Raw genomic sequence first — 13,816 nt, 5'->3', positions numbered from 1 at the left:
CAGATCATCTCAAACTGGAGGAGCTGCTTATGGTTTCATATGCAAAAAAAAATAATTTCCCGACTATAAAGCGCACTTAAAATCCTTTAATTTTCCAAGAAAGAATGCTAACTTGATAGTGCCCTGTATTACCGGAACACTCAGGGTACCTCATTGGTGTGCTATCGGGCGGCATTTACTAACCGCAGCTGGCGCTCACCCTTTTTATATTAATATCCAGCACTCATTTGACTTTGAAATAAAAAGTTTTTTAAAGGAATTTCAATTCTCTTTACTTTACCCCCAGCGTTGAGAGCTGCTGAATTAGAAATGAAACATGGAGACACCCTTGTTCAATTCAAGTATGCATTCTTGCTACTGTCACTTAATGCGCCTTATGTATGAAAATACATGTTCGTTTATAGTGCGCCTTAGAATCTGGTGCCCCTATATGGTTATATTTTCAGGTTCATGGAAGATGGACTACTAGGAACTGAGGGAACAGCAACAGACAAACCAATTGATGAAATCTACAATGTCCATTCACAATTAACATATGCGAAAGAAGAATAGAAGAAAAAAAAAAACAGTAGAGGAAAAAAAAAAAAAACAGTGCTGACTCACACTACCATTCTTGCAATAGTTGGACCGGCCCACTTATTTTATTTTTTCCCTCCAGTTTAATGTGTGGGAATGAATAAAAAGTATCAGACTATTAATTGAAATATGACTGGAATATTTTTCTGGTTAAATTCACTTAAGGACAGAGAGAGGCAGACGGAGAGAGAGAGAGAGAGAGAGAGAGAAAGAAAGGAGAGAGAAAGAAAGGAGAGAGAAAGAAAGGAGGAGAGAGAGAGACAGAGAGAGACAGAGAGAAAGAAAAAAGGAGAGAGAAAAAAAAGGAGAGAGAAAGAAAGGAGAGAGAGAGAGAGAGAAAAAATATGGCATGTTGAGGCAGAAGACGTGTTTAGGAAAATGCTGCCACATAAAGTAAAACTAACTCTTTTGATAGAAATTAAACATTCCATTAAGCTTGTTCTGTGATTCTTTGGGTATGAGAATACATACATTAACACCCCAAATTAGTAGCATGTGAGTGTATAAAATGAGCTTATTTACCTTATAGACATATAGGTATTCCCTGAGAAAGGCATTCTGCTGAGTGGCTGTCTGCTTGCTGTCGTTGATGAGAATGTGCCGGAAGGCAGCTACAGCGTTCTCAGGCTGACGCAGTGTGAAGGACTGCCGGCCGATGGTGAAGTTGATGTGGTCTTCAGCAAGAGTCCAGCCCTTCCCCTTATACACCTGCATCGCCTGGCAGTAACACCGCAATGCATGTCTCTTCTGCAGACAGACACAGAGACAGCAATAACACCTTAAGAAAAGCCAAAGCCTTAACCTTGTGAATTTTGAAGAAGTTTGGAAACAGAAGGCTGGGTCTCACCTGTCCCGCTTTGCTGTAGCGATGACCTGACAGGATCATGTGGAACGCAAACTTTCTCACCATGGGGCTCCGCATATTAATGAAGCAGTGAGCTGCCTGCTCCAGTAAAAGCGCACTCCGCAGATCAGAGTCCTATCAGAGACAAGAAGGTTGAACATGCAAACAGTCAAACAAAGTAAGCACACATCCCTTTTAATACAACACAGAATAAAAGCTACACACTCACACTATATGTAATAGCTGACAGCATGCACTAAAACAGAAATTCCAACCATTTTTACAGGCACAGTGTCTCTCCCTCTCAGACTGACTCTCTCTCTCTTTCTCTCACACAAAATCACACACATTCACTCACTCACATAAGCACCTTACCTCGCTAGTCATCTTGATTAGGAGTGTTGCAGCATCAGAGTATTTGGCCTGACTCTTCAGAACCTCAGCACTCAACAAAGCACAGCGCTCAGCCAGGACCATGTTCCTGCAGCACACACAACCATACGCTCACAAAAGATCCTGCTGAACAAACACCTAGATAGTAGAGCAGTTAGAGCATGTGCAGTTGCACTTTTAACTGCGTTTATAAGAGGAGGAGTAAACATGCTTTCTTTATCATTGCTTTTTCAGTGCTTTCTTAATCATTTCTTTTTTTTAATTCCTATTTTTTCCCATTTTTTCCCTAATTCCCTAAATCTCATAAGCTTCAACCAAAATATATACAAGTAAGAGCTTCTAAGGGCTTGTCACTATTTTGTGTTTAATTTGGTCTTTAGAAAAACGCATCAAGACCATACTTTTTTCCCCCTGCAATTTTAACTGATGGCTGTAAAAGAAGAAGAGCAAACCGCAACTTTGTGAAATGTCACAGGATATATATAATATTGATTTTGTGTTTTGGTTTTAATTTAGTGTTATTTTGAAAAAGGCTGCATGGTACTGTGTGGTGCACCGAGGAATATAACAACGTTGGGAGTCCTGGAGTCCGTGCCGGTGTGTGGACCAGCAATAAGAATAGATTTAAATTTTCAGAGGAATACATGCCGTTCAGGCTGCGTACAGACAGTTTAACAGATGATTGCCCGAAATAAATAAAAACAATATGTACACACACATTTAATTATACATATATAAACTATGCTGTGTCCATGAATGTATCATACTTGCAGACGTCTCGATAGGTCTGAATAGCCGTTTCCATGTAGTGTGCGGGGTACGGCCTGGGAGCACCACTTTGCAGAAACGCAGACACAGCAGCCATCTCCTACAAATACACAAATACAGACAGACAAAATATTTTTTTGCATGCATGCATGAGTGTTTGTGTATCTGTCTACATCTGACAAAAGTCTTACAAGTGCTCCTGCAGCATACAGCATGGCCTGGTCAGAGAGGAAGTCCTTCTTGGCAGTGTGGTAACAGCTATAGGCCAACTCATAGTGCTGAACAAGAAAGCAGAGATCAGCCATCTTCCTGATCTGCAGCTCTGGAGCTTCTGGAGGGTATCTGGGGTCATAAAAAAACAAATAAAAATCACACATCATATATAGAACACTGAGGGATTTTTTTGAGGAAAAAAATGTTGATGCTGTTTATCACCCATGAGCTTAGTTTATCTTTTTATTTGACAGAGAAATTGTCACACCTTAATGTGTTAAATGTGAAGACCTTCAGTATGTGTTCAACTATAATAAAACAATTTTGACATCTAACCTCTTTTTACCCCATAAAATATAAAAAGAAATATATTGGCTTCAGCTAAGAACAGCTCAGAATTTAATTACTTCCCTACTAGTAATTCCAACAGACTGCCTACGGTAATACTTATATTTAAGTAAATGGGCATCACTACGATCAAGTGTGTGTGTGTGTGTGTGTGTAGAAAAGAAAAGGGAAAAAATGATTGGTAAATTTATCTCACTCACAATAATCCTGCAGTGTTCTTTAGTTCAGCAATACTTTTCTCAGGAACTTTCCCTCCCCCAAACCACTTCTTTGTGGCTGAGAATAGAGATCTACTCAATCCTTTCCTGGACACCAGCTGAAAGAAATAAAACAGAGAGAGCAAGACTGAATAAAGCAGACATACACTGGACATGGACAGTGAATCCAGGCAGAGAATGCCAGGCACTCTTTTTTTATTTCTTCTTTTAAAAGAAGTATATGGCTAAAATATGTGTTCCCAATTGATGGGGATTTTTAGAGTGTCAGAGGCAAGAGGCACATTTGTTGCTTTTCTTCTTCCAGAGAAAGTTGATTAGGCAACCAAACCTTCTGGATTTAAGATTAAAAACACTATTCAGCGTTCCTCACTAGCCCATCTTCACAGGACTGATCTGCTGTTATGTGCGTTTTCTAAATAAAGGTTTAGTTGAGTTCCCAATGCTACATTTTGTTATTGCTTGTATTGGCTGAGGGTTAGAATAACTTTTTGATATAGTCACAGTCATGTCTCCAAAATGTCAACTTTATAGAAAAAGTTGCCAGTTACTTTGGGGCATCTCTATTCATGCATTCATTATAAGAAATAAGTAACAATATAAAGAATGGCGAGGGCCTTTTTTTGTAAAAAGAAAAAAGCAAAGATACAAGCAAGAATATATTTGTGAAGCATTAGAATATTATCTGCCTGTGTGTTTGTGTGTCTGTGTGTATTAACACCTGGTCATTAAGCTGTCGAATATTTTTCTCTATGTGAGGCAGTAGTCCTCTGAAGGTGAACTCCTGGACGAACTGTCGGATGCGGTCATGGTCGTTGAGGGTCAGGCAGGCACCGTGGGTCGTTGGAGCAGCCACAGGCGTCACTACCCCCTGTTTCTTTGCTGCGTCTGCACTGTTCACTGATTCACTGGGGTCACCAGGAAATCCAGAATCAGCTGGCTGATCCAGCTTGAGTGGATGGGACTCTGGTACCCCGTCTGAAAATGCAAGAATAGCACCAGAAATTGTTAAAGAAATCCATGGCCATCGTACATAAACAATTTCCAAATTATCTTTCACGTAGATTGCATTTTCCACCTTTTCGCATAACTGACAGTTGTTCTCATTCTGATTCAAATCAATAGCAATTTTCAAAAATGACAGATGAAACTAGAAATGTAGAAGGTTTTGAATGATTTAAACAACAAATTTATTTGTATCAAACAATCAGCATCACATGGCTATAATTGGTAGAGGTGAGAATCATGAAGCCTGAAATCTGTCTGGGATTTTAGCCACAATATCAGAAAGTGCTTTTTAGCAAAATAAGTCAATTATATTGTGGTTTAGTTGCTGGTTAGTGGCTAAGTTTGCTGTGTTTTATGCTGGCTATGTTCAAAATACCAGACTGACTCATTGCAAAATTAATATTTATTATATATTAAATATAACAGATCAAATTTTTTTAAGGGACATGTAAAATCTGACCTTTTCTAATCTAATTCGAGTCACAGGCATGTGGCATGAATGGATTTCAAATTGTATTTAATTCGCATTAGGCATTCGCATCACTCTGCCACCATCTTTGCAATCCTGCCTGGCAGTTAGAACCAGTCCCACAAGACCAGGCTCCAATGTCTATGAATGGGTGGGAACTGATTACTAAACACTGAAGGTAAATTTACTTTTTTTTTTAAAAACAAATTTTGAATCATCACCTGAGGAGTCAAGTCCATCCACTTCTGAGCTGATGTTATTCTCGACAACATTATTCACCATGGTCTCTTCATACTGTAAGATAAAAATAACATAGCTTGACTAACAGTTCTACATAGTTGTTACACATGAGGCTGTGTGTACATGGTTATACTGAACTCGAAAATAAGATATTAAGGTACTCACAGGGCTGTGCAAATTAGTCTTCTGTAAATACTGACTCCAGGGGTCAGGCATTTGTTCATCTGGTCCAGCAGCATCAGTTCTGGAGTTGATCTTTAACAGGTAACAGCCCTGAGTACCATATCTCTGCTTCATATCTTCATATACAGAGTCTGCCCTGCTCAGCAGAAAGAGCACAAGAAGGAGAAACAAGAGAGGACAAAGAAAGACATAATTATGGGACAGGACACGGCTACAATTAACGAATAAAAGAAGTGGAACCTATAATGAGCTGCTTTCATTCTCACAAATACTAGCACTGTAGTAATATCCTATCATCTCTATAGTCTCTATAGAAAATTAGGTAATTGACTGGATAACTTCATAAGAGTGTGTTAAATCAAAGTTTGACATTTTGACACAAGTTCACTCAATTCACTTTTTATTTTAAGAGAATTAACACACACTCATTTTAAACCAACCTAGCTCCACCTGCAAAAACCATTTACTACTACAAGGACAAAAGAGCTAAATCAATGATAAAACCATTCATTCTGCTATTTAATTATTTAAAACATTTATAGAACAAAAACATTTGAACATTTGAAAGTAGCACAAAAGCTTTTGTAGTCCAATGAGCAAGAAAATCTTTGTTTAATAAGCTTTTAAAAAATTGAGAGTATTTAACGGGTGTAACTCTATGTGCATGGTACTGTGGAAATTGTAGTAGTTTAAGAGTACCGCTATGGTAACTGTAGTCCTGTTCACCATGCTAATGTTTAAAGGTTTCATTTAATGTTTTTTTCTTATTATTTTGCGGTGGTCACTAGTATAAATCTTTCCTAATTTATGGAACAATCAATCAGTTTTGGGGCTTTTCCCCATTCACTCATTTTTTTTGGACTATAGGGCGCACTTAAAATCCTTTAATTTTCCCAAAAATCGCTAGTGCGCCTTTTAATCCAGCTCACCTTATGTATGAATGTTACTACTCAAGTTTGTAAAGAGCATTACTCTGCTGAAGTACAGCGTTATACAGGAGCTTCAGTTTAGTTCTCCAGCAGTATTCCAATTACCCACTAAGCGCTAACAATTCGGTCGTTTAGAGGTTAGTATTAAGCGGCCTGTGGCCTGCTGCTAACCCTAGCTAGCACTGCTGGAGCAGCATTAGCATTACCCGCGAAACGCTAGCCATTTGGTCGTTTAGAGGTGAGTATATCTGACTATACGTCTGCACGTTTACCTTGTTAAAACATGCTGCATGGGAGGAATCGCTAGCTAAATTTATTGGCTAATGCAGGCAATAAACACACAACTCAATACACAACTTTTATTTCAAAAAGAGCAAGTACTAAATGGTTTCAAGCTAAACAACACCTTTAAATGTTACCACTTAATTAACCTAGTCAAAGATGGTGGCATATTAGCTCCACAGACACGTACCTCTGTTCATCTCCATCGCTGATGTCATGAAGCAGGACGTAGTATTTGAGGGTGTTTGGAATGAACCATTTGGGATGGGTGTATTCTCCACTGTGCTGAATCCTGTGCTGCTCCTGAGAAAGCTTCAGAAACTGCTCTGTGGGAACGGCTTCACGAGAAGATACCACCAACATGCCTACACACACTTCAGTGAAGGAACACACACACTTTTACACTCTGCCTCCAGCCTAATTACGTCACAAGACCACAGTTTGCACTGTCGTATGGGAATGCAATTTGAGTTTGAGATTATTGATAATGTAAGCACAGCTCTTTTAATGTGTTTATTGTACAAACTCACCATAATATTGGTAAATATACAATGTTATTTGAGCCCTATGTGGATTAGAAGAAGATTTTAAATCACAAATGTGTTCTAATATGAAGCCTGAACCTCAACATTAACATGGAAGAATGTTAACAACTTCACACATCTGCTTAAAGCATTTCATTTAATTATTCTATTCAGAAATCTAAATCTCAGAGCAGAATGTTATTTCAGCTCAAGTTGTCAGTACTGCGCTTATTTATGCTTAGAGCTTTCTTATAGGAAGTTCTATATAAAGATGCAATACTGTAATCGATTGTGTGCAAAAACAGAATTAAAGGATACAGGCCAAGTAGTGGTTAAGAAACTCATGGTCTGTTGGAGGCATGGACTGTAGGAAGTTCTCCCTGTAAGCTTCAAACCATGGTGTTGTTGCTGTAAAGAATGAACACACACATACACACACACACTTAAGCAAAGCAGAAAGTAAAACTCAATTACACACTAGGGAAGTCCAGAGGGCAGAAGGGGAACTGCTTATGAAAAGAGGAACAAGATTCCAAACTAGGTCATAGGAGAATTGTATTCATGGCTGAGGAAGGAACCAGAGAGGACACTTTAATACATAAAACACCCTGCTGATATAAACACTAGGGTACATGAATACGAGGAACATCCCTTCAGTTCTGGATGTAGAGGTCAAACACCTGGAGAACTCATTCATGAATTTCCTAAAGCTTTCCCAATGCATAACGCTCCATGGAAGCGTCAAAAGATACAATACTTATGTTAATTAAATTGCCTGGAAAACAGTAACTCTAACAAGATGAGTGTCATGTTGACAAACAATTGAAAAACAGGTAGCAAGGTTAAGCACATCATTGCACACACTTTATAAAGTCAAATATTAAAGGAACAGAACAATGATAAAAAAAAATATTAATAAATTGGATAACCTCTAAGATACTGTTTACACCTTGTGTGCTTCATGTTCAAATTGTTTCCAGATTGTTTTGTATCTAAAACTAATACGAACATGCATTGGCCAGAGGCTATTTACCAATGCAACTACAATGTGTTCCCAGTTTGACCATAAAATATTAAACTATGCATTAAAAAAAATGCATCTGAATTAAACTCAAACATATTTGTAGAATCAACAGAACTAAGTCTCCTAAAAAAAAAGTAATCTCATCTGATCTTGAGAGACAATGTATGTAAGATCAAAGAATTTCAATTAGGGCTGCAACTAATGATTATGTTGGTTGTGGATAAATCTGTCGAATAACTTTCTGACTGGTCAATTATTTCTAAAAAATACAAAAAACAGCAAAATGTGGAACTTAAATGCCTTTTAAATGCCCAGAAGACAAATAAATTGACATGTTCTAATTTTCTAATGAGACCAAGTTGAGTATAAACTGAGTGAGACAATGTTTATTATGTCAACTAATTGCTGCAACCCTAACTGCAATCAGCCAGTTGTAGCAACTGAAAGGTGTGACTGGTATTAACCTCAAAAATGCTGAAAGTATGTAGGAAATATACAATAGAGAAATTGTTTAAACAGGCAGTGGATTGTCTGTATTGGCCAAATAATAGCCATAACACAGCTGCTGGTGTTTCTACACCCTGTCACAAGAGACAAAAATGAAGACTAGGTTTCACTTTCGCATTAATCATTCTGTAGACTTTTAACTTACAGGGCCTACAGAACACATTAGAAGTGGTTATTTGAAACATAAATAGTGAGTATATTAGTTCAATGTAATAAAAATGCACGTTACATCCCTAGTAAAAAGCCAATGATTATGCTCTTCACAGTGCAATTGTGAAAAAAATTATAAAATCTCCTAAGGAGAAAAAATTTAAGTGAAAAATGTACATTTTACATTTTAAATCCATCAACATCCATCTCCCATATAAGGGTCTAAACAAATAAATAAATGTCAAGAAAAACAAAAATGAACTGATCACAAAACATGTTAACGCAAGGTGTGCACAGCCAAGACTCGTGAAGTAAGCAATCAAAATAAGAACAAAAGGACTGAACACATCTGAGTTTCTCTCAGTACAACAAAAGAAAGCCGGTGGGTTCCTTGATGATTTGTGATTTTTCTGGCTTGCATCAGTAGTGCATATATTATAAATTATATATATATATATATATATATATATATATATATATATATATATATATATATATATATATATATATATATATATATATATAAAAATATATACATATATATGCACCTCAAGAAGAGACCACAGATGTGTTCAGCCTGTGATTAACAAACATGTTCACGGAGAGCAGCAGAACCTACAGCAGCTACACCACATCTAGAAAGAGGGGGAAAAAAACAAGGAGCGAAAGGGATCTGAGAGTGAGAAAAATGACTCAATGATTATGAAGCCTAAAATATACAAACTTCCTGACAGACTTTCTCTAAATACAGTTTTTGTGAGTGCGTGCCCTTTAAAATATGCCTTAATTTGCAATGAAACAGCAAAATAAAACTATTAAAGCCGTTTCTGTCAATCTGGAAACTAAACTAAGCAAAAATGACTGTGATAAATAAAACCATGTGACATTTTTTGCTCCTATTCATACAATGAGTCATTTCCCTCAATATCTTTGTTTGCTCCCACACTTGGACACACAAAGCTGCCACACCACCACCACCACCACCTTGACCGACACGTAGAAAATAACTAGGAGACGAGAAAGGAGAGCTAGCTACAAAACTGCTACGCAGAGAAACAGTAAGAGGTGAGAAGAAGTTGATTGAAGCTAAAGGAGAAGAAACATTTCTTTCCCTCCCTTCCCCCCAGGAGCGCAGGCTAGTGTGAGTACCTGTATAGTATTTGGAGGAGCTGAGCTGGGTGAACGTTTCTTTCCAGTCTGAGTACCAGGGAACGCTCGCTTTGACCGAGCGGTCTGGGGAGGGAGAAAGAGGCAGAGAGCCGGAGAGACCAGTTAGTGAGGGTGAGAACAAGCACACAACAACCCCAACCCTAAAATAGACCTGAATCATTACAGGCTGGTTTCTTAGACAAGGACTAAGCCTAGTCTTAGACAAAGTTTATCCCTTAATGAAGAACTTCAGAATGTTGTATAGTCCAAGACTAGGCCCTGTCTAATCCCGGTCTAGAAAACTGGGCCTAAATACCATTCTATAGATGAATTAGTCTATAAGGTTGTGAGTAGCTGAGAACAAATTAAACTTCAAACCACTTCAAATGAGGCACAGAACCAGGGAATGTTACTTTGCAATTTTCACAGCATGATAATCAACAAATATATTGGCTTCATAAAGCACAGGAATGAAGAAGCACTGAAAACAAATATACAGCTCTGGAAAAAAATAAGAGACTTTTTAAAAATCATGATTTTCTTTGATTTTGAAAACTTCTGGAATATAATCAAGAGGAAGATGGATGATCACAAGCCATCAAACCAAACTGAACTGCTTGAATGTTTGCACCAGGAGTGACAAAGTTATCCAAAAGCAGTGCGTAAGACTGGTGGAGGAGTACATCCCAAGATGCATGAAAACTGTCATTATAAACCAGGGTTGTTGCACCAAATATTGATTTCTGAACTCTTAAAACTTTATGAATATTAACTTTTCTTTGCATTATTTGAGGTCTGAAAGCTCTGCACCTTTTTGTTATTTCAGTCATTTCTCATTTTCTGCAAATAAATGCAAATCCAGAGCATGATGCTACCACCTCCATGGGCAACTACATGTGCAATTTACTTGGTTTTAAATATCTTACCTTCACTTTTTCAAATGTACCTCTAACCACACACATCTGTACATTTAAGATGAACTATGATCATTCTTTTTAGCTGTGCACATGAACTTTCCCATTGTACTGCATCCATCAACCCAGCAAACCCTTTTATGTGGCCACAATAAAAACTACAAGCTTAATCACTCAATAAAGAGTTTCAGCATTAATGAATTTAAAATATGAGTGCATTCTCATGCTGTGTGGATGTTAGGAACCTCAGAATAAACTTAAGCCAAACTTATTATTCTACCATTCTTATTCCCTATAATATTTACATTAAATATATATGCAGTCATTCTGCCTCACATTTTAAAACAAAATCAATGAGATCCCAATACTACCATAACATTTAAAATGAGTATATGGTAACTTCTAGTCACAATACCTAATTTTCTTTAGTTTTTCTTTCTATTCATATTCTGAGTAAGCAGCTGTTTAAAATAATCTTACTCAAAGACACCTTTCACACACAGCCATAACACATACACACAGGCTTTGTGAGCTGGATCCTGTCTATGCACTCCCAGAGTATTTCCAAGAATATAGGGTGTTCCTTTTTGACATATTCACAATTTGAACATCACCTATTAAAACGCCAACCACCTGAGTTCTCCAAAATGGAATTGATACTGTAATTGCTATAAGCTACAGAATAAATCTAACCAAATAATTCAAGTGATGGTCCTGAAGAATGTGGCTGTCCTGAAACTGATATTTCTAGCCAGAACTTCAGGATCCAGCCCACCGTGTGTGCTGCATTACATCACATCACTTCACATCAAATAAGAGAAGCAGGGGTCCACTGCAGCACTGGAGAGCAGAGGGAACTCTATATCAGGACCTGGTTAGGCAGAGTTAGGTTGGCTCAAAATTAAATCAGGGCACAGGGCAACTGCATGGAAAGGAATAAATAGGTTTAAAGCTATGGGGAAAAGAAATCACAGCCTCACAGTGTTCACAAAAACACTCTGCAGGGATGAGAGGGCCCATATCATAGAAATATATTATTTTATCAAACATTGTTAAAGGTTTAACCTAACAAAATGCTTAACATTTCTGTTCCAGTTAACACAGGCTTGCATCCAAACAGAACAGATCTTATACACACAGACATGTCAAATGGTATGGGATAGTAGTATATAAATTGTTAGGGGGCTTTCACACCTGCCTTGTTTGTTCCGGATAGTGCTGTGCGATATGACGATAAATATCGCTGATAAATATACCCTATCATTTCTACAGTAATTTCATTAATTATTCATGCAAATATATAAAACTACGATTAAATGTATTGTCATGGTCACTTTGCATTAACTCAGTTTATATAAGTGATAAAGTAATCTTCGCAAAAAAAGCTTCATAATGTGGTTTTGAGACCTGACGCTGCTTTACATTATTAAACTCTTGAAAGCTGAACAATGGAGACGCATTGTTCTTTTGAAAAATTTAGCTACTGCATCTACCTCATCTGTTTTCATTTGATACATATATATATTTCTGCGCTAAAAGGTAGTAATTCTCATTTGTGAAAGTTAGGTTTGATGTCACTTTGAAATAAAGTTGTAAAAAAGTAAGCAATGATATTTTCATCATATGTTTCGAAGAATAACTGAAAACACACTTAAATGTGGTATATCATGATATATTGTTATCATGATAAAAAAAAAATCCATATCATCCAGCACTAGTTCCGGATATTGAGACTTTTCAATTTGGTCCGAACCAAAGTAGTGAACCACAGTTCGGACAAAAGCTCCACAGTTCAGTCCAGATCATGTGTGTACTGGGAATGTGTCATAGAAGGCATTACCATCCACAGTGGACAGTGCCTGTCTGTTCAAGTAGACCAGCAAAATCACACAGGAGGCCCCCCAAACAGGCCCCCGTGTCAGAGGACAGGAAAGCATTCTTTAGCTACCATAGAACACAATACTACTCCCATATCATGTGACGTTTGGCATGTCAGTGTCAATCCCTAAAACAGTACAGTTTATTTATAAAAAAAAAGCGCAAATACAAAATTATGAAATACAGCTTGATATAGGCCCTTTAACACAGAGTTTAGAGTCCTAAAACACACACAAGCTGAGGAAGAGTGTATGTTAGAGTGAGTTCTTACCAGGTAATCCATACGAAAAAAAAAATAAGACATGACAGGTGGAAAGCAGACAAGTTAGATAAAAAAAATCAAATCAGAATGAGCAACAAAAACAGAAGAAAAAAAGAAAAACTTAATTTCACTCAGACACACACATTTGCCTTACAGGGATTCGCTGCCCTCCCAAGGAAATGAGAGGACACACAAAGAATCATGTAAAAAACTTCTAGATATTTATTATAATTAAAACTGCATGAACACCACTTTCTTGTGTTGTGCTAATGAATTAAAGAAAAAGTTTTATTCATAGTCAACAGGTCAATCATTACGCAAGGTCATAAGTAATATGTACTAGAGCTTAGATTCTCTGCCCGAACCCAACCTGACCCGAGGTCGAGATTTCCCACCACATTCCCACCACATTCCTCTGGCCGGGTCGGGCTCCAGAAAATAGTCTGAGATGTAGGCATCTGTTTTATAATAATATTTTTATTTTTAAATAAAATAACGAAAATAACGAATACTGAAAGTGAAACTAAACTAATTTATTTGTTTATTAGTTTAGAGCTGTTTTCACTCACGCAGTTGTACAGCGGAGGGTGATGTGGCGATTCTGTCTGCGAAGTGGGAGTCGGATTCAGCAGCGGATTCGGCACAAGCGCGGCGGCACCTCGCGGTCCGCGGTGTTAGTTGTGAGCGCTCGCGCTAGCAGCAAAATACGACAGAAAACACTGAGGGAGCTGCAGAATTATGTATGGGAGTAGAATATGAGCACGAGGAGATAAAAGAGAACCTTTACCTGTGAGTAGCCTCCGCGTTTGACCTGCAGCACTGTGTTTAGCTGTTCTTAAAAATCATTTTAATTAAATAATAGTTCTATGCTTCTATGTTACAGTGTTATTTAACATAATTCTGATCATATTGCGCTCATACAAACAGCTTGAAAACAGCC

The 13,816-nt window shown here is 37.6% G+C and overlaps 1 protein-coding gene across 3 annotated transcripts in view; it reads right to left on the bottom strand.

Annotated features, from left to right (window-relative positions):
• Window positions 1-13,816, bottom strand: part of trappc8 (trafficking protein particle complex subunit 8) — a 52,223-nt gene that overhangs the window by 31,555 nt on the left and 6,852 nt on the right. Inside the window, exons 3-14 of one of the 3 annotated variants that reach the window (XM_007257014.3) lie at window positions 9,823-9,906; window positions 7,311-7,400; window positions 6,659-6,833; window positions 5,240-5,393; window positions 5,056-5,128; window positions 4,079-4,335; window positions 3,343-3,458; window positions 2,773-2,923; window positions 2,581-2,681; window positions 1,796-1,901; window positions 1,424-1,555; window positions 1,099-1,323 (exon numbers count right to left, since the gene is read on the bottom strand). In XM_007257014.3, the coding sequence (XP_007257076.3) occupies window positions 1,099-1,323; window positions 1,424-1,555; window positions 1,796-1,901; window positions 2,581-2,681; window positions 2,773-2,923; window positions 3,343-3,458; window positions 4,079-4,335; window positions 5,056-5,128; window positions 5,240-5,393; window positions 6,659-6,833; window positions 7,311-7,400; window positions 9,823-9,906 (1,664 nt within the window). The remainder of the gene's footprint in view (window positions 1-1,098; window positions 1,324-1,423; window positions 1,556-1,795; window positions 1,902-2,580; window positions 2,682-2,772; window positions 2,924-3,342; window positions 3,459-4,078; window positions 4,336-5,055; window positions 5,129-5,239; window positions 5,394-6,658; window positions 6,834-7,310; window positions 7,401-9,822; window positions 9,907-13,816) is intronic. The other 2 variants (XM_007257015.3, XM_007257016.3) reach the window with 2 other exon arrangements.

Source organism: Astyanax mexicanus, chromosome 1, assembly GCF_023375975.1.
Source record: "Astyanax mexicanus isolate ESR-SI-001 chromosome 1, AstMex3_surface, whole genome shotgun sequence".
Taxonomy (NCBI): domain Eukaryota; kingdom Metazoa; phylum Chordata; class Actinopteri; order Characiformes; family Acestrorhamphidae; genus Astyanax; species Astyanax mexicanus.
Note: the sequence above shows the minus strand (reverse complement) of the source record. Positions and strands in the feature narration are given on the sequence as shown.